Genomic DNA, 25,102 nt, shown 5'->3' with positions numbered 1-25,102 from the left:
GAGATCTCCCACTGGGCATGTTGGTTGGACAGTTCAGATGACTAATAAATGTAATATTTTATTGTTACCAGAAAGTTCCTAATTACAGCTGTCATCACTGAAAATAAACACATTCAGGTTCTACTGCACATTATGATAAAGCCTTCTGTCCAAGCATGGGAAATATCTTTTTTAACTAATTTGCTACCAAATGTGGCAACATGTGAGACTGCCCTTCAGTCTACTTCTCTGATTCTTCTACTTTAAAAAGAAAAAAAAAAAAAAAAGCACATTGCCAAATGAGTTATCCCCCAATAATATAAAGCTTTCGAGCATTTCCACATTTAAAGTGTGGAAACCCTTTTTCTTGTGGGTACCTCAGAATATCCCATGGACTTCAGCAATTTGATTAATAAAAATTTAAAATGCAGGCATATTCTTGGCCAAAAGACCTTTTGAAGGTAAATAAGCAAATTTTGTTTTACACTCAAACATGAATTTTCTTAGAAGCAGTTTGTTTCCATGAACTTTTTTTTGCTCCTTAAATTTGGCTTTTATATATATTTACCCATTGAACAGTACATACTAGATAAGTAATTTCACTAATTTGAATCCCAGCATTTGTTGTGCAGCTGGCTTATGGGAACTGCACTTGTGATGTTACTATGATGAGATTTTGCTTTGGTTATGAGAATTCATTGACTCCAAAGCAAAAAGGAGCACTTACAATAGCAAACAGCCTCTGGGTCTACGCAAGAAATCCAAATTCAAGCTGGATGCCAAAATAGGAGACTAGTGACCCATTTTGGATGAAGCATCCTCACTGTTTCCTTTTAGCCCTGGTCCATCTTGAAAAAGGAAAGATTTCCTGGAAAGCCATTACTTATACAGACCTCTTAACAATGTTCATATTAAATGACAAACAGAATGGCAGATTGCAAATCTAATGACCCGCTTTTATTTGTGAAAATTAACAGGAGTTCATCATGGATCTCATGGTTGCACTTAACATCCAAATATTATGTAGACTTTAAGGTCACATGTTATATTACAAAATGCCCAGTGAGACACAACCATAAATAAAATAGAATTTTTACTATTTCTTGTAATAGGACAATTAGCGAAAATTGGTTTATTAGTGTGACAAAATTTACAAGTTATGACCACCTCCACTTTTATATGAATATAAATTTGCCTCATAGGATATTATCACAGCTCTTTAGATCTGTCCTTTTCAGGGCAGGCTCTGTCACACTTTCACACAGCTTCATGGCACATGACATGTGAAGAATTTTCCCATCTTCAGCAAACCATATAAAATGCAAGCCAAAATCCAGCCTCTACACACACATAAGCATTTTACTACCATTTCATGGCAGTGCTAGGGCCTGCTGGTAAAGACAACAGAGAGGGGCAGACTTTCACTGGAGCCACAACACACAGTGACAGACTCCAGTCTTTCCAAAAGCCAGTTTCTTCTATACAATGACTGGTCCCCATCAAAACCTAGATTCCTTTCATATTTAAAACCCTTGTGAGCACTTGCAATGTTAATTCTGTAAAATAAATCAACAGAGCACAGAGAATGCTATAGACAATTTATCAAAACCATAATAAGAATAAACTTTAAACTAGACTATCAAATGGTGACAGATACCCCGGAAAAATTGTTCATAATTTCTTTCTTTAATGACTGAATCTAGCTTATCATTTTATATTTCTTCTCTTATAGCTGGTGACAGCACAGGCAGTTTGAAGGGAAAGGTAAGTGACTTGAAGCTTCTTCATTGGGTTTAACTGTAGTGGTGCCATCAATATTTGCAGAGAAAAGGAAAATGAAGTCTAAGTTTGGCTGACCAAAATGATTGTGGTTCACTTTCAACTCAAACCTGTACATCTGTGTTAGCTTCTTACAGTACACTATTAATAAGCATTTATTTTAAACTTCTGTAGTATTCTTCTTAGGTAATGATCAGAAAAAAAAAAAAAAAAAAAGAATGGATCATGTAAAGTTCACTTATTACTGTAATAAAAATTATTATTACTATTTGGAATAAGGGATAAGTATATAAAACACTCATCTGTATAGCTATCCTGAACGTGTACTGAGTCCATCGATACTCTAAGTTCAGCAATCTGACTAACATAAAGTTCCCAAGCAAGACACGATGATAACATTTCATGTAACTCCTCTTTGGCAATACTTAGACATGTCAATTAAATACCAAACAGTATCATGTGTGCCAGTCAGTTACTGCAAAAAAAGAAAATGTGATGAACTGTTTGTTTTGAACTATTAGTATAAACATATTGCAGAAATGAAACCCAAGCTTAAACAATGGGGAAAGTTATCCGGTATTAAAATAAACAGTTCTAGGAAAAGCTCTAAAAATGTTTACCAAGTCATCTGCAGGGAGCGTTTTGCCATGTCCCTGGTTTGCCAACCAATCCGAGTTATGCTCACTATAGATATGCAAATGTTAATGAACAAGACTGGGACTTAATTGCCTGTTATTGGCTCCTCAAGCCAGCCCATTCTTATCTATAATCAAGCTCGTAGGTAGTCAAAGAAGCACTTCTGGTTTTAAGCATAAAATTTACCTTTTTTTTTTTAAAAAAAAAAAGAATGCTTGCTTTGCTTCTAGAAATCTGCTAGTTTAGGTGTGAAAGAAAATCATTTTTAAATTAAAATACTACAGAGTTAAGCAAACCATGATTCTTGCCAACTTTCTTAGTAAATACTCTTTCAATATTTCAGGCTAATAGCCTTTGTGGTGAGAAAACAACGCACCCTGCCAAACATTGCGTATGTATAATTTTAATGAAAGATACATATATTACCTGAAGTAATAAACATATTTCCTTTATGTAAGTCAGAATATATCTCAAATTCTTAAACACTATTTCTTATTATAACTATTTGCTTCCATTCATGGACCTATAACTGTTATTTATTCTGTATTTTGTTCTTAACAGGTGCATTGTAAATGCTGTTTAGTGTAGCAGCAGTTATATCTGATACCAAAAATCTATGGGAAAAAATAAATGCAGAGAATAAAAATGAGATGCAAGATATATGCATAATATATTCATTACATTTCAGCATTATGCTTGTTTTGAAAGGAAATTAGTTATGTCTGAGATGCTTTGTAACGGCAGCATCAACAAAGCAAATTTGGTATTCAGAGATGCTATAAAGGAGCTGCATCAACCTCATTTGTTCAGACTGAGCCATACTCCATCACACAGAGAAACGGGTCCTTTCATTCCAAGGAAAACTGACACATGGGGATACGTGCACAATCCCAGTTTTATGTAAACCCCTGGGAGCGGTGGCTTGGGGGCTGGGAAGGAAAGGAGGAGGGGGATAGTGCTGCCCATAGCCCATTTTACAATCACTGCAGAAGAAAAGTCCTCAAATATAAACCCCTTTCACTGGGCTGCCTACCTGTTTAATCACTTCCCTCCAAAGTGTGAGAGGACTAAGCCTAGCTCAAACATTCACACTCCAGAGACTCATATTTCTTCATGTTCAGTTCACAGTGAAATAGTGATCTTAGTTCAGTCTCTAGTGGACAAACACAGAATAAGTAAAGTCTTACAAGCATGATTCAGCAGCCAATTTGCTCAAGTAAAATCATGTGTACATAAACACAGATAACAACTTTCCTCTTTTTAGTGCTTGCCTCAGCCTCCCAAGGTACAGTAAAATAATTTCCTAAGAAATGCTTTCATCTACAAGACATCCCCTTATCTCCAGCTTTATATTCCCCGATGCAGACCAAGGTATTAAAAAATGAGGGAAGTAGTCTAAAAAAGAAATGCTTTGTTATACTTTGTTTTATAGTCACATGTTTACTGGACAGAGTCTTTTCTCTCTTGCTAGTGCCAGATATGCAAAGAGCACAACTAATTTACCAAGGCATCAGGAAACCTCCGAAGATTTTAGTAGGGTTAGGGGAATGGGGACAGCTGTATGTGCTTTTTAACATATTGCTATCTTGTATACTGTCTGGGTGAAACAAAACTTGTAAATAAGACAGGTTACAGTAACTTTGCTAATACAAAGGTTTAATCCACCTAGTAGGGTCTTCGCTAGGTTCTTATTGACGCTCATTCTTCCTATGAACTTGTGCTAGAGTTAAATCGTGTATCTCTCAAATGGGTACATATAGCAGTTTTCTTGTGCCATCTTACATGACTAGTTGCATCACTCAATTGCTCAATTTTCTAAGTTTTTCCAGGTCAAAATGCAATATGAGAATGGGAATATTACAAATAACTATATACCAAGACTGTTTGTTTATTTATTTTTACTGGTCAGCTATCCCAAGGCATTTTATTACCAAGGCATGGACAAGATCCTGCAAGGTATGTAATTTTACACAAGTGAGTAATCCTGTTAAGGTGAATGGGACTGCTCATATGAATGAAATTATTCACATATTTAGGTCTTTTCAGGCCCAAAATTCAGCTCATACCTAAAATACTGAAAAGTTCATTAAAAGTTTAGAGCTATTGCACAGTCTTAAAAATAAGTATTCTGCTAAGTTACTACAACAACTTCAAACCCATTTTTCCCTTTCTATGAAAGAATGCACTTATTCACACAAATTAAAACAGGCTGTTTCAAGTCCAATGTAATCTACATAGTTAAAAAGTTTTACTGCAATGTTTCAGGAGTGTGAATGCCCATATACTTTCTTCTTTCTTTCCAGCAGTTAGCTGGATAGAATACTATTACAGAATCTGTTTATGGAGGAACAATGATATTCTTAACCCAGTGCCTTTAAACGCTGATATTTTTAAAATGCTCCCTTTTGCTGTCAGCGTAGCAGGTACACTGCACAGCATCTGATCTGAAGCTGTGAACTGTAAGTAGAGTTTATAGGAATACTTAGTAAGTTCTGTCATTAGAGTCTCTGCAGGATTTTTTCATTCTCTGATTCACAAACATCCATGGTCTTTTGAGATAAAGCTTTAAGAAGTTGTGTCTTTCACTAACATGAAGAAAATTCTGCTCCTGAGAGTAATGTCAGTAGGAAGGCTGAAACATTTCTACCCTCCACAGCGAGAAACTAGATCAATCCTTATTACCTCACTTCTCATAGAAACTAATGAAAACTTTGAACATCACCAAAAAAAATCCATTTAGTGAAAATGAAAAAAAGGAACACTTACTTTTTGCAGCCACTGAGTGTAATTTTCCATCACATGTTCCAGATGTTGCAGTTTCTGGGAAGAGAAATCCTGTTCCACGTGAGGAGCATCTCTCTGAAGAGCGTTTGTGTTGTACTGGTCTGTCGTGCTTTCACGACAGTTCCCGTCCTGTTCTGGCAGAATGAAAGTATAGGTGCACTGCCCGTGCTGAATCCGGTTAAATCTTCTCCCACTGGCTTCTGGACCCCGACGCTGATTATTACAGCCTATATGAGCAAGAACTGCTGCCAGGAAAGCAAAGGAAAGGAAAACTGACATGTTTTTATTACTTTCTTTTCCTACTTCAACAAAAACTTTTTCTTCCTCTTTCTTTAAATTTGTTTTTAATTTCTCTTAAAGTCTTTGGAGAAAGGACTGGAGAAGCGCACTTTAGTAATCAAGCTTGGATAAACTTATTTTTTTAATTTCAGTATGAGGATAGCTTCCTTAGTTAAAATTGGGAATATTTATTGCATAGTAGTTAAGATTTATTGTTTCCTCTCTGTTACAGTCCAGCATGTAGCCTGCTTTAGTCAGCTGCATATGCATATCCCAGTCTCTTTCCCCTACACTATCTGCTGCAGAACTGCTATTTTCTCTCAGGCTTCAGTGAGTTTTATTAAGGTTGCACTTTCAAGCCAAGCTGGAAGCAAGCAGTCTTTCACAAGATGACTTGACAGGAATGCGTGTATGAGTGCGCCCCTATGCTAAGGATGGCTGATGGCTCAGTACAGAGGGATCATCTTACAAACTGGCTGGATGCATGACCTCAATCATGCATGGCTTTCCAGCCCCTATTGCATACACTGCTAAGGGCTTTTGACGAATACACATAAGTTTAATAAGTAAGGCAGTCCACCTTAATACACTTCATATGTTCACACTGACCTATTAAAATGTAGATAAAGTGTAGAAGTTTGTTGTAATCCCTCTGTAAATATACAAAGCACTGAAATTAAAAATACTTTCAGTTCTGCTTTGCTCAGTATCTATTAAAGAATTCTAAGTCGGGCGAATGACACTTATGGGAAAAAAGCTACATTTAACCCTCACATGCTTCAGCTACTTTTCTAAGACAATTGTGTTCCTTTAGCAGAGTTTGCAGAGAGCTTTTTTACAGCACATAATTAAATTAAGGCTGCCAAATAGTATTGGGAAACAGCAGTTCAGAAAGATAATAATTTTCTATGTTTGGCATCTAAACTAAGGTAAATAATTATAAAACAGTGAGGGACGGTGGCTGAATTATTCCAGATTGTCTTCTGTCCTGCATAGTTATCACATGCAAAACACTCCTTCCAATTTGCAAGTCTGTATAGGCTATACAGGCACCTCTCATATGCAGAAACTTCCTCAGAAAAAGATTGTGGTAACTACTTAAGAAACTGTCTTACACTTAAATAATGCCTTTGGTATTTGCTAGAGACAAATAAAAATTGCACAGATTAGAAACAGAATTGGAATATTCCTGAAATTCAGAGGAACTTGGATATGAGTTCCTGCTCCAGTATTTGCTGTTGTTACATAAATACCAGCCAACACTTCTGCACACCACTTTGCACAATTTTCCCCATTAAAGTGGTTTTTTAAATAGCAATAGTACATCACTAAGAAAAAAACAACCAGCCTGCAAGGTTTTTACCGACAAGGAAACCTACTTGCAAGAAGACTGAGTGCAAGCACCTTCAGTGCTTATGCAATTGCCACCTGTATCACAACTACAATTTAATTCTAAAAGAAATATTAAAAGAATATTTAGCCAGGCATCTGACCTGCTTCTGAGGAAGCTATTCCTACTCAAAACTGGGGACAGAGGCTTTTTATCTTGCAACTGGAAAGAAATCACTGCATCTGAACCAGTAAGAAATATCCCCTATAATAATATAGAGAAATGAGAAAGTCTTATCTTGCTTTAAAATATTTGTATGCCCAATGTATAGAGAAAAAAAGGAAAGAATACAAAGCAAAGAGCAAAGCATCAATACTACTGTTGCGTTTAGCAAGATCAGAATATCCTTCCATCTCCGAAACTGTTCAGCCCACCTTTACACCCTGTTTTTTTTTTCTTTTTCTGTCTCTGAAAATCTACTTCTAATAGCTTGCTTTCATATAGCATTTCTTATACTTCTCCCCCATCTAGTTCTCCAGAACTAGTTCTTCTGTGGTTTATTACGCTGCCTTTGCAATTATTGTGAAATGTAATTGCAAGGTATTTGCTCATATAAGATCAGAGAGCTTCAGTTAGGAAGAAAACTCTAGGATCAGACATTGACCTGAAGGGTTAGCATAAAACCAGCTATTCCTCATGAGGCAAAACAAAAATACCAGAGCACAAACATGGTTAACAATACATACTTTTTTTTTTTTTTTTAAGTAAAAAGAGAACTTTATGAAAGGGCTTCAGAGCAGCTAAAAGGGGGATAGCAAAGGTGGGTGTACAAAGGCTTCTAGATTTTTAGTTCATATTTTAAAATACTGTTGTTTACACAAATGCCACATTCACTTTCTGCAGAGTATTTATATCCATGCAAACATGGAAAAGTGAGATTTTAAACTTACAGTTGATTTTTTTTTTAATGAGAAAAGACTTCACAGAAGAGCAGGCTCACTTTGTTGCTATTGCATGGCCCCTTCCCACTGGCTTGAGGTAACTTCTTCCCCTTCTGTCCCCCTCTTCCTAAGGTAACAGCCATGAAGACCTTCAAGAAGCCTACCATTATCAGGCATCTTTGGCATTTGCTCTTATGTCTCCAGCTTACTGCCCTGCCATAGCACCTGCCTCTCAAAGCCAGACCCCTGACCACAGGCCCCAAACTGATGGATCACGGCCAGCACATCATGGTCAGATGCCACAGTGGGGAGAGGTGGCAGTAGCCAGAGCACCTCCTACCAGCACAGTGCCCTAGATGTCTCCTTACTAGGGAGAACCAAGTCCCCCCACCCATGTACTGCCCATATCTGTGCTGTAAAAGTAGCCCATCAGAGACATCTTGTGTGTCCAAACACCTGGGAACTTGTGCAGAAGCAAGGAAGGGATGGCAGGAGCCTGGGGAAAGCCCAGGAGCCATTCTGTCACTCCCAGTTTGCAGCCTTTCTAGCCCAAAGGGACTCATGAAATGTGCTGGGATGCACTTAAATCTTTGCAAGGACTCCGAGCAACTGCTGAAATGGCAGCAGCTCTGTTGGCTACACTGAAACTCAGCAAATCTGGGGGTTTGGGGGCTACTCTTGCTGATAACAGAGGGAGAACTAGCCACCAGGGTCCCTAACTAGAAGCAGAGACACTCCAAATCCTGTAACACAGGAACCACCAAGGTCAGCTTCCTGTTCCCGCATAGCAAAGTCATTTTGATAAGGACATTGAACCAGCCAGGCCAGGTTCAATTTACACTCCTCCCTGGCACGCTCATGGTCCCATGCATACACAGGCAGAAATGCAACAACAAATACAGAAAAGACCTTGTTTCTACATCTACAGCCACAATGCAATTTTCTAAGGATTTCCATTTTATCTAAGGAAAACAGGTTCAGAAATAAGAAGAGTTTTTATTTTCTAAAATTCCCTATTCCTATTAAGGCATTTGCTTTTCTCTTTCCAAAACCAAACCAACTAACCAACCAACGAAACAAACAAAACATCTTAACCCAAGAGTTTCAATGATTTGGTGTCTTCTGTTTGATAAATGTGCAGTGTATTATCCCAGTACCACATGACCTATGTGACCTGTCCCACCTTTTTAAGACCTGAAAATTTCAGTGAGGTGAGGAAAAACATAATTCTCAAAGTTCAGTCAAAGTCACTGTGGGTATTTCTGCAGGATCCTACATTGTATACTATAGATACAATCTCAGTTATTTCTCCAGGATTGCACAGAAAATCAGTGGCTCAGCCAGAAACTGAACAGAGGCATGGATGTGTTTAAAAGACTTTATTTTCCTAAGACCACTTCCTCCAGCACAATGACTAGTTTCATATTCCCTGAACTCTTCCTCCTATGTAACAAGGAAGAGATGGATCCAGAGGCTTCCTTCCCAGACTGTGCAAAGTCTCATGCACATTGTTTATTTAGTAGCTACACAAAATACTATAGCTCACTATGTAATCAATCCTACAAGGCAAAATAAATGGGAATTCAACATCCAGATAAAGGTTACATTCACATGATATCAGTTCCCACATATCTAGCATTAATATAATTCAATGACTTTTGTCACAGGATCGTATGCATGCTCAGAGTTCAAATACAAATTCTAGGAAACCAAAAACTATTTCTGTTTCTTTACATTTCTGCTGCAATATGTGTCATTGCAGATGAGTTGCAATAAGGTTGCATCATGTCACAGTGTAACTGGTGTTACTCCAACTAAACTTCCTCAGTGTATAAGGGAAGTCATGCCAGAATGGCTCCTAACTGTAAGTGTAAGAGGCAGGCTTTTATCTGTAGCTAAATCAATGCTATACTGTAGGGCATAAAATGTTTATTCTAATGTAGCACATTCCCTCATTCTAAATATATAAATTCAAAGGACCTGGGGCTGCTGGTTGACAGCCGGCTGAACGTGAGTCAGCAGTAGGCCCAGGTGGGCAATAAGGCCAACAGCATCCTGGCTTGTATCAGAAACAGTGCGGTCAGCAGGACTAGGGAAGTGATGGTCCCCCTGTACTGGGCACTGGTGAGGCCACACCTCAAGTCCTGTGTTCCCTTTTGTGCCACTCACTTCAAGAGGGACGCTGAGCTGCTGGAGCGTGTCCAGAGAAGGGCAACGGGGCTGGTGAAGGGTCTGGAGCGCAAGTCTTGTGAGGAGTGGCTGAGGGAACTGGGGTTGTTTAGTCTGGAGAAGAGGGGGCTCAGACGGGATGTTACTGCTCTCTGCAGCTGCCTGACAGGAGGCTGTAGGCAGGTGGGGATCAGTCTCTTCTCCCAGATAACAAGCGACAAGACAAGAGGAAGGGGTCTCAAGCTGCACCAGGGAGGTTTAGGTTGTATACTAGGAAAAGTTCTTCACTGAAAGGGTGGTCAAACATTGGAACAGGCTGCCCAGGGAGGTGGTGGAATCGCCATGTCTGGAAGTATTTAAAAAACCCATAGAAGTGGTGCTTAGCGACATGGTTTAGTGTTGGACTTGGCAGTGCTAAGTTAACGGTTGGACTTGATGATCTTAAAGGTCTTTTCTAACCTAAATGATGCTATGATTCCATGAATTAATAAAATAGGATCTGAAATCCCATAAGTCTGACTGGGTACGTGCTAATGCTTCTGCTGTGACTTCAATGAGGATGGCCCAAATTTACCATATTGCTGAGACTAGAATGGGAGGCAGGATATCTGCCTGACCCTACAGAATCCAGACAGTAGTGGGAGCAGATGAAGAGGCAGACTTACTTAGCATGAAATAACACTTTATCCTACTAGCTGTATGCTTTCTTTTCATACTCTCCTGGGAACAAGCAAGTATTCATCTCATATAAATTACCCCTCAGGACGGAGGTTCGTATATTTACATGTTCATATTTAAGGTATGATCCCACATAGTGCTGCTTGCCAGATCCTTCCTTCAAAGGAATATGATGATGGGCACTGAGTCACGCTGCAGCTCAGCCCGGCTCTCCCAGCATTTGATTTCACACCTGGGAACAAGTAAACAGCTAGCAACATTAACAGAGTGGCAAAAATCAGCAGCTCTTAGAATAATGTGGTGGTTTACCACAGAAACATCTGAGCTACTGGTTAGGCCCTACAACATGTCTGAATTTTGTCTCACACAGAGGCTATGAGGCTTCTCCAGGCAAAAGCTTTATTGGGCTCTTTCCAAATGTATCAGCAGTTGAGAAAGCTGAAAACTTATTTTCGTGCTGTTGGGAACGTGGAAAAATCAAGTTGTTCTTATATTCATAACAGATCTTCTAGCTTACATATGTAGAGAAAAAACAATGTAGATTAATTCAGCTAAATTTGCTCTCATTCCCTGAGCAAGGAGGGAATGCCTCTAGCATCCTTTTTTTTCTGTCTAGGGTAAGTTTTGCCCTTAATTTTCACACTTTCAGGATACTTGAGGTATTTTCAAAGACCAGCTTCCAACCCTATCCAGTAAGAGTGATGCACAGTAACTGAACATGGTGAGCATGACATTTTTGTTTGAAAATAATAAAAAGAGATGTTCTAATCTAAAATGGCTGATAAGAGGACCAATGACAGTGATCTCCACTGTAAATCCTAGACAAAACCAACTGCCTGATTTAAAAAGAAAAATATTTCATATGGCTACAAGCTTTTCAGCTCTATCATGTCAATGTGCCTCCTGTTGCAAAATATATTGAAAGTGCAATTTTATGGAAATAAATTATCAGCAATATTGTTTGGTTGAACGGTTTACTTATTCTGTGGACTATTACCAGGTGTTATTGCTCACCAGGGAAAATTACAGGGGAGAAATAACAACCCATCAGTGCATTACTTTCAGTTTCTCAATTAATTAAACATGTAGCCCCAAGTACTGTTCCATATGTACATCTATTTTTGAGGTCACAGAGGCAGGAACCTCGATAGTATGACATGCCAGAGAAAGTAAAAATTGCAGTCCCCTAGTGAAATGAAAATAAAAAAGATTATTCTGAATATTGGTAAATGTTGAATATCTCTCCTTTGCAGACTTAAGGGTTAAGTCCTACATGACTACAGACTTCCTACCTAATGGAAACCAAAATCCGGAATCAGATGCTTAAACTCCTTGTTCATGAGAAGTACTAGATACATAATGAGACACAAAAGCCAAAATATTGGTGACAAAATCCCTTGTGTTTTCCATAGAAGAACTATGAGACCCAGACATCATTTCTGAGCACCATGCTCTAATGAGTTCAGTCCTTTTGTCCTCATCAGAAAGCCTCGTCTTCACAGGTCTCTCTGTAGCTCAGATCTTTTCAACTCAGGTGCAACAGAGGGAAGTGATGCCACTGCCAAGGATGGTCAAATCATTTGGAGGTGAGTCCCAGGTTTAAACCCTTCTGCTACCTGATATGGAGAGACAGGAATCAGACTCATCTTCTTAAGCATGTATATTCATAGCAAGACATCACTGAGTACGCTAATTTCTTCTGCCAGTTGAGACACATCAGCCAGATTCCCCATCAACCTGAATGACACCCTAAACAACCCACTGTGAGTCAATCTTGGGTGCTCTATCACCCAATTAAAAATAAGAATGTAAAACATTCTCCTTAATTTTCTCCACATAGTAAAGGACATAAATCCAGGTCAGTTCTGAGTATTTATGTCCTTCAAGAACTTGAGTATATGGCTAAAATATACGTAGCAAGAACACATCATGTATGAGGTAGCACTGTTGTACTTTATTATATATACTTTATTATAGATACTTTATTCCTACCAAACTTATTTTTTTCATAAAATAGATTTAGATAAATAATCCACAGGAAATAACTTTATTGGATATAATGCTGTCATAGAAGCTAAGAACATGAACTTCTCTCTTGAGTTTCAATGGTTCTCTAATCAACTTCTATATACTTTTTGAAAAACACCTGTAAATAGAAGGGACTGGAAAAAATGGCTTGGAAGACATGTGACCTATACACCAATGGGCAAAGAGGAAAAAGCTACAGAGAACACACCAAATCTCCATTTTACAAGTTTCTGTAAAAAATCTGGCATTATCACTTTTCTAGTACAATCATAACACACCTTCTGCTTTCAGTCACAAGAAAGCTGAAACCAATCTTTCAACTGTGCAAGCTAATAGCTCATTATGTGGGTGAAATACATCAAAGCTTTTGATGTAGCTTTAAAAAGGGAAAACATGGGAATAAGGGCTTGAAGTGCTATTCTTCTTTGAGTTCACCTTAAAAATCACAGCTTGTTTTAGGTGTCTGGTTAAAAGGAGAATGTGGCAAAGGCAATGATGTTTCTGAAATGTATTTCATTCCAAATGAGAAATTAACTAGAGTTCCAAGACTGAGCAATTTCAGTATTGCAGCTTTTCCAGTTCTCACCCTTCCTATATTTTTCATGAATGGGCACACTCAACTGCATGAGTACTCTCAGCGTTCATCCAACTGAACTTAACTTTTTGGCCAGAGTTCGACTCTAGCAGGAGCAGGAGCAGTCAGCAGTAATGATATTACACAATGCAAGCAGCCCAGCCTTCCAGCATTCAGGATCACCAGATCACCTTCCTGGTGCTTGCTCTGTAAAGGACAAATAGTAAGAAAGGAAGCAGAGATGAGAATGTGAAGTATATATCTATTTTTGACATTGATCAACACCAAGATTTATAGCATAGGCAACGTAGCTTGGAAACTACAGAATCCCCAGCTGAACAGAATCACTTCAACAAAATGCAGTAAATGGAACAAAACCAAAAAACCTGGCACATTCTTCTAGAACCGGGGGAAAGAGAACATAAAATTGCATTTTGATTCAAACTGCAGGAAAGACAAGCTCACCATGACTATGTGAACGTATGACAGGTCTGATCAAGCCCAACTTTTGCCAAAAGGAGTCCTTAAAATCTTACTTGTTTTCTCTGAAAAAGAGAGGCACTTTCAAGTACTTTCTCCAGCAGTACTAAACAGATTATATATCCATATAACTACATGTGTTTTCAGGAATTAAATCAAATACTAGTTGAATAATTTGGTAGCGAGACTAACATATTGGACTTCAGTCTACCTAAAACCTTGCAGTCTCTAGGACTGATGCAGCTTCCTTACACTCAATCTGTTTATTAAATACATTTTATTAAATAATTCCCAGCAGCTAAGAGTTAGGTTCTGAGTAGCAGATATAGCACAGAAAACGGCATAAATCAGCCACTGAGGATCTGAGCTATAAGGAGTAAGTAAACAGCAATGTAGCCATGAAAAGGGAGAGGCACAGGGAGACAGTCTGGAACTAAGAATTGCAACTATTTCTTATTTAAGAAGGTGGTTTATAAATAAAATATCTCTTATGTTTTTATAGTGTACTTTTTCTCCCCACACCTATTATTTATTTTTGCAAACAGCTTCTGGTTTCACATTCCACATACTGGTACAAGGCAGAGGCTTGGCTTTCTGTACTCCATTCCAGCAGCAACCCCCTAATATCAAAATAGATGGTTAACTAATAAGAAACCTTAATCAAATGTACAAATTTGTTTCAAGAGGCCAATCAGCTTCTTCCCAACTCTACATGTCACTTTTAATTAGGAAACAAAAAATCGAATAGCACAAATAAATAGCAGTGAGTCAAGAGGCTAGATATGGTTTGCAAGCAGCATCCCATGGAACTGCAGCACCGCGGCACGCCAGCTGTGTCAGGCTAAATAGCCTGTCCTGAATGCAACATTCACGTGTCGATATCCTCAGATGAAGTATAGGGTACACTCACCCTATAATTAGACAGCAAGCTGTCATAAATTTATATGGGGGAAACACTGATCACAAGTTGTCTCTGATTAATTGACCTGATAGAACCAAGTCATTAATACTAGTCAGAGACAGTATTTTCAAACACAGTTGGAAAACAGAGAGGAATCTGTGTCCAGGGAACTGGGGTATGCCTAGTACTGAGGCTATACAGCCATAACTAGCTCCATAGCTCAGATGCCTCCACATGGCGCTGCAATTGCAGTGAAGGCATACTACCTTCTCTTCAGAAATGCCCTCTAGCATATTTGTAAAAACTGCTCTGGTACAGATGCTCAAAGAGGTGTGTAAAACTCTTTTCAGTGGATCTGAGGACACCGCCAGCTTGTGATTCTCTGCGATAAGCAGGCATAGCCACACGGTTTGAGATTGGCACCTATAGCAGGCAGCCAGAATATAGATCTCGGGCTTCTAATCAGACCGAAGATCTCAAAATGCCTACTCACTAAGCCCTAAAAATGGAGATAATTAGTGGGACTACAAGTACTTTTGGCTTCCTCTAATGCCACTGGTCACATATATACTGTATCAACTGCATTGAATCCAAACAACACATTTATAAATGTGAAGAGTTTTGCAGCTGAACACAGAGCAGCATAGGACCTGTGACACCCTGACAATACTTCTTCCAAGCATGGTGTTGTGTCCTGTGGAAAACCACTGCTGAAATATGAGCACTAGAGCCTGGACTGTGTCCTTGGGAGCATGTGTGCTCAGACACCAGGTCGCTGGAGCACTAGTAGCCTGAGAGCTTCATTTCCGAATGTAAATATAAAAGAAAATGGTCTAAAGTACAATATTTAAAAATGAACATTTTATTCTCTGTGTACACCAGCTACTGTACAACTCACATACATTAACCCAGAGTACTCAAATGACCCTCTAATGGCCTCTAATAGCATATAACTCAAAGACAGACTCTTAATTCATTTTGATCACCATAAACCCATAAGCATATTAGTAGGCATTTAACTACTCTATGCCAATAAAAATGTTGTTTAAACTATTAACTGCCCGTTTAAAGCAGCAATTAATCCCCAAGATCAACACCTCCAAAATTACTGCCATGGGGCATAGATAAATATTAACCTTGGCTCTTAGGGAAAGTGTTGGGCTTATGACCTGGGAAGGGTTCGCTCTTTTTAGATTAGGGTTTTATCCATTGCTCTGCCATTGAGATGTACAATTCTTAGGGGAAAAAACTGTCAAAAACACTACTCTGTTCTTAGCATCCTTGATGTAATCATCTAACTCAGAAAGTGGAGCTAAAGTATTCTGTAACCACAACTTTCTCCTCATGTTTCCTATGCAATAACTAAACCTTAGCCTTGGGATCAGGAGAAGGTAATCTGGGTATAATGATGAAGATATGGAGGGACATGACTTGTGAAATTGCACATTCTTCCTTCTAAATGGAATCAAGTTTCTCTCCTGTTCAGAGACTGTGCTCAGCAGATGCTCATTGAACAGTTATCAGCTGTGCATGCCCAGATAGGTCCCAGAGCAAGACCCAGGTCTGTGACGTTGAGTTCATTTGAGCTGTAAGTGCTGCAACAGGAGAGCAGGAGGCAGAGAGAAAACACAGAAAGCAGGAGACTAGATAGGTCTGTATCCAAGTATTTCTATTAGTAAAGTACTTTACATCTCTTGTATCAAAGATATAAAATGCAGGCATTTATATAATGCCATGTATTCAGTCAGTGATTTGCAGTCATTTATTGTAATTTATAAAAAGTACCATCTGGCCAATAATAATTTTTATATAAAAACACATTAATTTGAAACAAGTGGCAGAATGAGCGCAACTTAACTGTCAAAATTCTAAGTACAGCTTTGAAGATGTAATCCAGATCCAAGTAAGCCATGCTCTGGGGAGCTTTATTGCATGATATAATCCTGTTCCTTAGATTCTGAGGTGTAGAAAAGAAATACTCTGTACTCAGCTTTTTCATGTCCCCTAGCTGCACACACAGCTGCATTTGAATTGCCATAACTCAGGTTCCTTTCATTACCTGCTCAACATGACGCTATATAAGTGAGTGGGACCACACCATGTAGCTGGGAATACTGGGGGGTTGCGCAGTAGCACAAGCCCCCTCAACTGCACTCTTGTCAGAACTGGGAACCATAAAACCCACCAATAACATGACAAGACCAAAGGCAGTGGTGATGCTTTGGTAGATGACACTTAAGGGATGAAGTTCAGAGTGCCGTGACATCTGATATGGCTCTGCTTTTTCCAGTCTTAGTCTTGCTTCTGCAAGTTATCTGTTGCTCATTTCTGATTTTTAAATGAATGTTTTGATAAATATGGAACCATTACTCTAAATATTGCCATAAGCAATAAGCAAGCATAAACTCACGGTTCCTAAAATACACATTAAGGTAGTTGGGAGCGCGAAGCAAGGCTGTGCATCTGAAGGCACTCTCTGGTGCAGGAAGCAGGGAGGGTGCCAGGCTTTGTCCAGTACAGTCAAAGCAGGCAGAAAGGTCTACAGGAACTGAACAATGCTAGGGAAGTTGCAACATCATTAGTATGTTGCCATCATATTCTTGTTATGGCTTTTTGAAATAAATTGCACACACTGTTTTTGCTTTATTGGGGCCTGTCAATGTGTGAGGTGAGAAGATTAGGAGGTAACAGGTCTTACTTGTTCTACTCTGTGTTGTGCATAAGAGAAAAAAATCATATCACCATTCCACAATTTTACTAATACTAGATCAAAACAAGAGAAGGTGAACCAAAATTTCTGTAGCAGGCACTATCAACGACTTACGTTTTGAAAACAGCTTTGTGCCATGCTTATTTTCACACTACCTATTAGACGTAAGCTTTTTTTTCCAAAAGCAAAGTAAAACTCTTGAAGAGTTGAATGGGAACGTGAGCAAATCTAACACAAAGCAGAAGTGATATTAAATGTTCTAAAGGTAATCACTATATTGATAAAATGTGAAGGAAATAGAACATCGGCATAGCTGTGGATGCCCCATCCCTGGCAGTATTCCAGGCCAGTTTGGATGGGGCTTTGAGCAATCCGGTCTAGTGGAAGGTGTCCCTGCCCATGGCAGGGGAGTTGGAACTAAATGATCTTTGAGGTCCCTTCCAACCCAAACTATTCTATGATTCTATGATAGTTACTTTTTTTCTATTAAATTGTTAAGATTATGCCATTCTTTTTGCTTCCACCACACTTTCAATGTTCAAACTTCTTTTCCTCAGCCTTTCCCAATGTATGAGTATGGGATAGGAACAAAGATGAATAGCAGCATTAGAAGAGTAGGGAAAGGTGTTTCCATTGATCTTTATGAAGTGTGGCACACTTGCAGAAAGTTAGGCAATCCATACTGTTAACACCGAGCCTTAATGAAAACCATTGACTGAACATGGTCATCTGTCCTCCAGTACTTCCCAATGTCAGCACTCAAGTTTTCAACATCCTGACAATGCCTTAACTCATTCCCTGTTCGATCATCCAAGTTGTTGCTGGTGCATGAGAGAATGACACACAGCAGCTCTCATATTACCAAAACAGGCAGTGAATCATTCAGATAAGGCATCTCCTCTCCAAGTACACTATTGTTTGACTGGCATGGCCAAGATCAACCATGGCTACATCATTGGTCAACACCCAGTATTATACCTCATATCCCTGATAGATCCTTAGAGAATCCAGATAAAGGGAAACCAACTCACCTAGCAAAGAAAGTTGATCTGTCAGTATCAAGACTGGGGCTGGTTGGTAAGGCTTGAGGCTGGTTGGTAAGACTATACCAATGAGGAGAGTTGTCATCAGTGTCATCAATCATCAGAAAAAATGTAATCATCCCTTCTTATCTTCCTGGACTTCTCTTTTGCATTAGACACTGATGACCAGGCACTAGTCGTGTCTCACTTGAGAAGTCCCTAACTTCTGAACAAGCAGCCAACCTATTGGGAGTTGTTTTTGAGGAGAATGCATCCCATCAGAAGAGGTAGGAAATAACATTTCCACTGCTAGTTCTATTCACTTATAGACTCTTAAAAAGAAACAGTTCTTTCTCTAATACTTTTTGTAATCTGTTTTCAACTACTACATGATTGATCCATTCAGCTGGCAATATGAAAAGACATCAAGCAGCATCACTGTTGCATCAGAGATTAGACAAAACAAAGAATTTTTGAACGCATTAGGAAGACAGATCAGTACTGATGGGAAGAGTTTAGCTGCACAAGTGCATTCTCCTTTGCTGACATGCAATTCAGATTGTAATCCACATAATTTACAGCAAGACAACCATATGGCATCCAGACAGCTAAGAATTGCTCTTAGCCACTTTTCAGCCAAACCAGAGTGATGCAAGGTACTTGAGCAGACATTTGAAGCTCAGTCTATACTAAATACTGGCCACACAGGCTGCTGCAAGCGACCCGATCTTCCTCTGCATGCTGACAAAATTTCATGCCAAGTTGAAGGTCTTGGTCCATTTGACTAGTGCATTGCATGAACATTGCCCAAGATATCTAACTGATCTAAATCTCATGGCTGATAAATATCTTCCAGCACCAGGAAGCTCAAAAGAACAAAGGCCATCTTTTCAGGGAAAGTAGTTGGTTGTCTGCTTGTTTTTTAGTTTAGTCAAAGACTTTGAATGTAAAGTACCTTCACTAGTTTATCACCCCAGATGTAAGGCACGTTTCTTTGCAAAGTTTTTAAGCAAGGTAAATGCATGCATGCACTTTTTTTGGTTGTGCTTTTAAGTACACCTTTTTGTTAAAAGCCCTGTAGAAATGCTGCTTATACTTGCCAAAGACAGGAGGTAATTATTATGATTTCCCAGTCTAGACAACACTCTCATGGCATTGTGGTAAGCATCCCATAAGAAAGGAGAAAGAAACAAATAAGAGAAAGGGAATATAACCAGGTTATAGTTTTGCAAAAGGTTCAGTTATAATCAACTAATATGTTTTCATATACATAATCTGCAGCTCAAATGAATTGTATCACTTTAAAAATACTGCCTCAGATGAGCTAAAAAAAAAAGTGTTACAGAGGTGAAACTGGAGGTCAGGAAGCTACTGGGAAGTTGGAGTGAGATCCATGTCTAAATCTCCCACTAGTAGTGGATTTGTAAGTGGAGGAGAGGGTAATTAGAAGTATGCTGCCTGTGTACTATCAGCACATCTATGTGCAGACGAATCTTATAGTAAAGCAATTCTAATTAATCTCAAATGACTCCCACCCTTCTTTTTCAAAAATGGAACTGAAGTGAGAATATGATGCTCATGGCTAGCTGGGCCTAGAAACAAAGAATATGCACTTTTTTTAGTGTATGAGTCTACCTTAATGCTTGTCTAAGCAATAAACACAGAAAATTTGAGCTAAATTGGTTATGATGGAGAAATAATTGCCTGAATCTATCTACACAAAAAGAGAAATCCAGTAACAGAACACTGCAGTCCATTGCTGAGCACTTCAGCTTCATGCTACTGCTCTACATTTAGGCAGTGGTGTGATTTAACAAGAATTATTTTGCTGTGGTAGTAACAAAAGAAAAGGACAAGGATCGCCTGTGACTGTTTTTACCCACTACACATATCCTTCTACTAGTTTAAAAAGTCATTAGTGATCTTGCGAAAAAGGTGAAGATAGGTAAACTGCATTTAAGTAGATATAAAATTGAACAAGTTACTCATGCAATTTCTTTCATGTTTGTATAAATGTGCAGTGGAGGCACGCTTATATTTGGCTCTCAAAGAAATAACTCAAAATTAAATCCCCTCTAGAATATTCACGCTTGTAGGAGGGGCTACTCCCAAAAACATTCATTGAGAGCATTTCAGTTCTCATACACTTACCAATACAAGCTTTTTGAACCCGTTTCCAAACACAGGAGGTCCCAATCACCGCAGCAGAGCAAAGATCACATTGTCAGAAGTAAGCTTCATCACAACAGTGCTGTCATTAGGATTAGCAGTACTTTTTTGCTGTATATTTGAATAGGTACGTTTTAAAGCAGAATGTAATTTTTTTTTCCTCCTTTTCTGTGTGGTTATATTCTGATCCAGAAAGGCTGGGGCTTTTTTTGCTCGTTTATTTTAAAGATGTTAGAAGGACACCGACAGGAAAACAGCTCTTTCCCACGGGCTAGGTAGTTTCTACTGCTGGTTGGCTGATGATACACTCCTGAAGACGGGTTTTCTTTACCTGCTGTTACTCCGATCCCCCCCTCCGCGTGGCACGCCGTGGCACCGAAGGCGGCGGTGGCGAGCGGCGCGCAGCCTGCCGCCCCCTCTGCTGGCCCGCCGGCCGCAGCGCGCCCGCCGCCGCTCCCTCCCCCAGCAGCAACAGAAACGCGGGAAAGAAAAACATCTATTCCTGTCTTTGCGAGGACTGAGAGCACACCTGGGTGCCTTAGCGGCAAAAAAAGTGGAAAATTGACATCGCTGCTGTGGAACACAACCACGTCCACCACCCACCCATTTTAACGCAAAAGTAATGAAGTAAAGTTTTAGCGATCCTTTTTTGAGCTCTTCGGTATAATCCTGCATTCAGCAGAACCGCTCCGTCTGCCTGTAAATGCAGCTGCTTTTGGTGCTCAGCTAGGACAGCGAAAGCGCACGGAGCGCAGGGCAGCCCGGGAGCGGGGCAGAGGCTCTTCTGCAGTTACCCCTCCCTGAAATGCAATAAGTGTATCCGGGGCTCCATAAAGCCAATCTCTGAATATCAGCAAGTCTCACTGGTAGATCACTAGCAAAAATATGCCCTTCTTACGGCCTGCACAGTACATAAGAAACGAAACATTTTCCTGCACCTTTTCTCTTAATTTTCTGTCCCTGTTTAAACAAAATTAAAAAAAGGGGCAGAGATTCATGTTCAGGTTACCGCTGGAACCTACATGTTGGCTTACAGCTCATTGATGTTCTTGCTAATCTATATGTAATCACCAAGTAGGAAATACCATTGGTTGAGCTTTTGATTATGGAATTCTATAATGGGAAAACTTCCCACTTTGAGATCAGTTATTTTCATGCTACTGCGTAGAATCATAGAATCATTTAGGTTGGAAAGGACCTTTAAGATCATCAAGTCCAACCATTAACCCAGACTGCCAAGTCCACCACTAAACCATGTCCCTAAGAGTCACATCTACATGTCTTTTAAATACCTCCAGGCATGGTGACTCCACTACTTCCTACATGTTTCATTATTAAAAGTGCTTAAGCTACTGTTTTCTCCACAATGTTAGAGCAGAAAATTGTGTAAAAGACCAACAAAATTGTTATACCAGGATATTACTTCAGTGTCAGAGACTGTCTTAACAGACATAGTCTTACTAAATGAAAATAAAATTAAGCCTTTCACTCAGTGGAGGCAATGTCATATTTCTGGTGTTAGCCAAGGCTTTTATTTTAAAAATGCCCTGTACACATGTATCAGCCCCACAGTAGGGGGGAAATCTTGAAATAATTAATATTAATGAAAATTTTGCCATGGAACCAGGTTTTTACCTAAAGGCACTTATCCTACTTTTTCAGCAACTCCCTGGCTACACTGTCTTACAACACGGTCTACTAAAACCTTAGTAAAAGAATCTGGGCTTGGACCCAAGCCTCAGTTTCTTATCAGACGAACTCAACTTCTTGTTTCAGTCAGCTGTAAACAATTGATACTATCACTGAAAAGTGCAAGAACTCTGTTATAAACAATATTATCTGCCCTTGGAGAAATGTCAATCTCTCTTTTACACATAACGCTGACCTATATGTAACTTTAAACTGTATGTAGCAGCATTAGCATTTCAATGTGCTCAAAACTCAGGGCCCGTATTACTGTGGTGTGTGACAAACCCATGCAGCTGTCTCCTTCCTGAAGAAAGATCTCAGGCTCTAGCTCTGGATTGCCATACACCTACACGGGTCACAAGGAAAGAGATACGAGGAGTGGGAGGCTTGAAAACAAGAACAAATGGTCTAAATGAACCAATTCCTTCAGACTGTCTTAAAGTGGTTGAATGACAACAGAGAATTCTGAACATCCTGACTATTTTAGAAAGGCAACATTCATGCACATTTGTACAGGTCTCTGCTGTGACAGCTTTATTCTTCCAGCTTACGTAAAGATGCAAAAAACCCTTTAATTTAATAATTGCAATGAGTTATATTTCATATCAGATGAAAAATTCAACAAAAATAGTCACTGAAAGCAAGAGCAGAAACAGGGTGAATTGTCTTTAGATATTTATGACCGCTAGCATTGAAATTAGCTGAAATGTTCAAGTAAACAATGGTTCTAGTGCCAGTATAAATTTGCATCACCAAAAACTTCACAAACACAAGCAGAACTAGTAAGGGAGTGACTGAAGTGTATGGTTATGAATCAATCTATGCCAACATGTTTATTATGCAAAGCATTCCAAGTATCAAAATAGCTGTTTCTTATTAGTGTAGGGAACCAGGACCTATGACCCATGCAATGTCCACTTATCATTTCCTCCACTGAAAACATGGCTTTACTGAAAATACTTTTAGACATATTTTTTCAACCAAAGATTAAGTTATGTAGCCTGTCCCTCAATACCAGACAATATTGGTTTCTGTTAAAAAAATGCATATCTTTTGCCATTTATTGCTGTGTTCCATACATTCTCAATCTTAATTACATGCAATATTGCTAAGGAGCAATTGTAAACATTTACCCATCCCTTTTGCTTCTGAAAAAAATTTTGAAGTTCTCTGATCACTTTCCCCCCACTCATTCACTCTCTCAGTCATTTACTAAAATCTAGAGTTTTTTCCCTTTCCCAGCCAGGAAGAGGACTAAAAGGACTGCTGTCTTTGCCACAAAGTCACACACAAGTGATTTCAAAGTTCTAGTAGTAATTTAGAAGAGCAAGTAGACAACAGTTTGCTAGTGTGAAGGACCAGTCATAAAGCTCTTCTGAGAGGACACGTTTCTGGCTACAGCTCTTCTGACACTTAGTTCTGTGCATTTGCTCTACTTTAGTGATCAAGGCACCCTATACAGAGCCTGAAAAACAGAAAAAGGAGATAATTATAATTTAAATGTGTATTTACTTCTAATGCAGCCTAATACAACGTAGTCCATCATGCTGAGAAACCTGAACAAATATATTTCAGAAATTATGAAAGCTATTAAAAAACATAAACCTGAAATACAGAAAAAAAACCCTGAAGAACAGACAAGGAATTATTTATAAAATGTTTTTTCAGTTCTATGTATTTTTTATATTGTTAATTGAATCCTCAATATTATTGTGTTTATGTTGTGTTGAATAGCTCTATTATACATGACAATGCAAGAATGGATTCACCCGGGTTGCAGTGTGTGCAGGACACAGCTGTCCCATCAAAAGAGATTATGGAGAGGTTTTAAAAATGTCTCTCCTTCTCATTGACTGTAAGCCTTGCAAAGTGCCAGCATATAAATTTACTACTTGTATTTCACATTAAATATTCTTACTTATATATTTTATGATGGCCAGACTATATTAAACATTGATAACGTTTAACATACTAACATACTTAAAAACTTGTTTCTTTGATAGTGTATGGAAAAATTATATGAAAACAAAATTATGAGTATTTAACCCCTCTATATATTTTTTTTTAAAAAAAAGGAAAGAAGACATTAAGTGTTTGAAGGTTTAAATCATAATTTTCCGGTTTTCATATGTTTTTATAACAGTTAGGCCATTTACATGCAGCATTCTGGCAGAAGACTACAGACAAACAGACTTCTTTGAAATAATTCTATTAATTTATAGAGTAGCCCCAAGAAACCACTTGACAAAAAACAGTTCAGTGATAACTTCACTTTAAATGCCACCCTTATGTTTAAACCAGGGGCATTTTGTATAATGAATGGTTTAATTACTTGGGAAAGAGCTTTCATTATTTGCATGTGGCTGTACCAACTTTGGGTTTTTTGGTTTCTCTGTAAGGAGAGAAGTGATTGTCTGGATCAAGGCAGAAATTTCTTTATTTGAAAGAAAGAGAAGTAAGTACCATTTGTATTTTGTAAAACGTCCAAAGGCAAACATCAACACTTTCTTCTCTAATTATCTACTTTCAAACACATTGGGTCTGAGAAGTTGCTACTACATGATCTGGTGATTCATGTATATATATATATATATACATATATATATTTGTGTGGGGGGGGGGGGTTTGCATATATAAATCTTTAAAATATACCCATACATAGGCAAAAATATGCATGTACATGAAATAAGATGATATGTAAGAGTATGTTATATATATTTTTATATTTTTATATATATATATATATTTACATCTCTCTATATATAATGTAGCTATAGCTATAAATGCTTTGGCTTTGCACCTCCCAGAAGGCACAGGTAGTTGCTTGTGACTTCTGTGATGTGCAACTCGTTACTGAACAGTTCACTCAGGAGGCAGGGATGGCTTTCATGTGCATTTAAAAAGTAGCCTTCAGTGAAGATCGAATCCTGAATGGTGCTTGCGACACTCACCCA

The 25,102-nt window shown here is 38.7% G+C and overlaps 1 protein-coding gene across 4 annotated transcripts in view; it reads right to left on the bottom strand.

Annotated features, from left to right (window-relative positions):
* Window positions 1-24,734, bottom strand: part of ANGPT1 (angiopoietin 1) — a 200,183-nt gene extending 175,449 nt beyond the window's left edge. For 3 of the 4 annotated variants that reach the window (XR_013927190.1, XM_080381255.1, XM_080381257.1), the window contains exon 1: window positions 5,161-24,734. Coding sequence is in view for 3 of the 4 variants with exons in the window: in XM_080381255.1 (XP_080237381.1) it covers window positions 5,161-5,457 (297 nt within the window). In the remaining variant the exon portion in view is untranslated. The remainder of the gene's footprint in view (window positions 1-5,160) is intronic. The other variant, XM_080381256.1, reaches the window with a different exon arrangement.
* Window positions 24,735-25,102: the final 368 nt, after the last annotated feature.

The sequence above is a fragment of the Falco punctatus genome (genome assembly GCF_963210335.1).
Source record: "Falco punctatus genome assembly, chromosome: 3".
In the NCBI taxonomy this organism is placed as follows: Eukaryota; Metazoa; Chordata; class Aves; order Falconiformes; family Falconidae; genus Falco; species Falco punctatus.
This window is presented reverse-complemented; position numbering and strand designations above follow the sequence as displayed.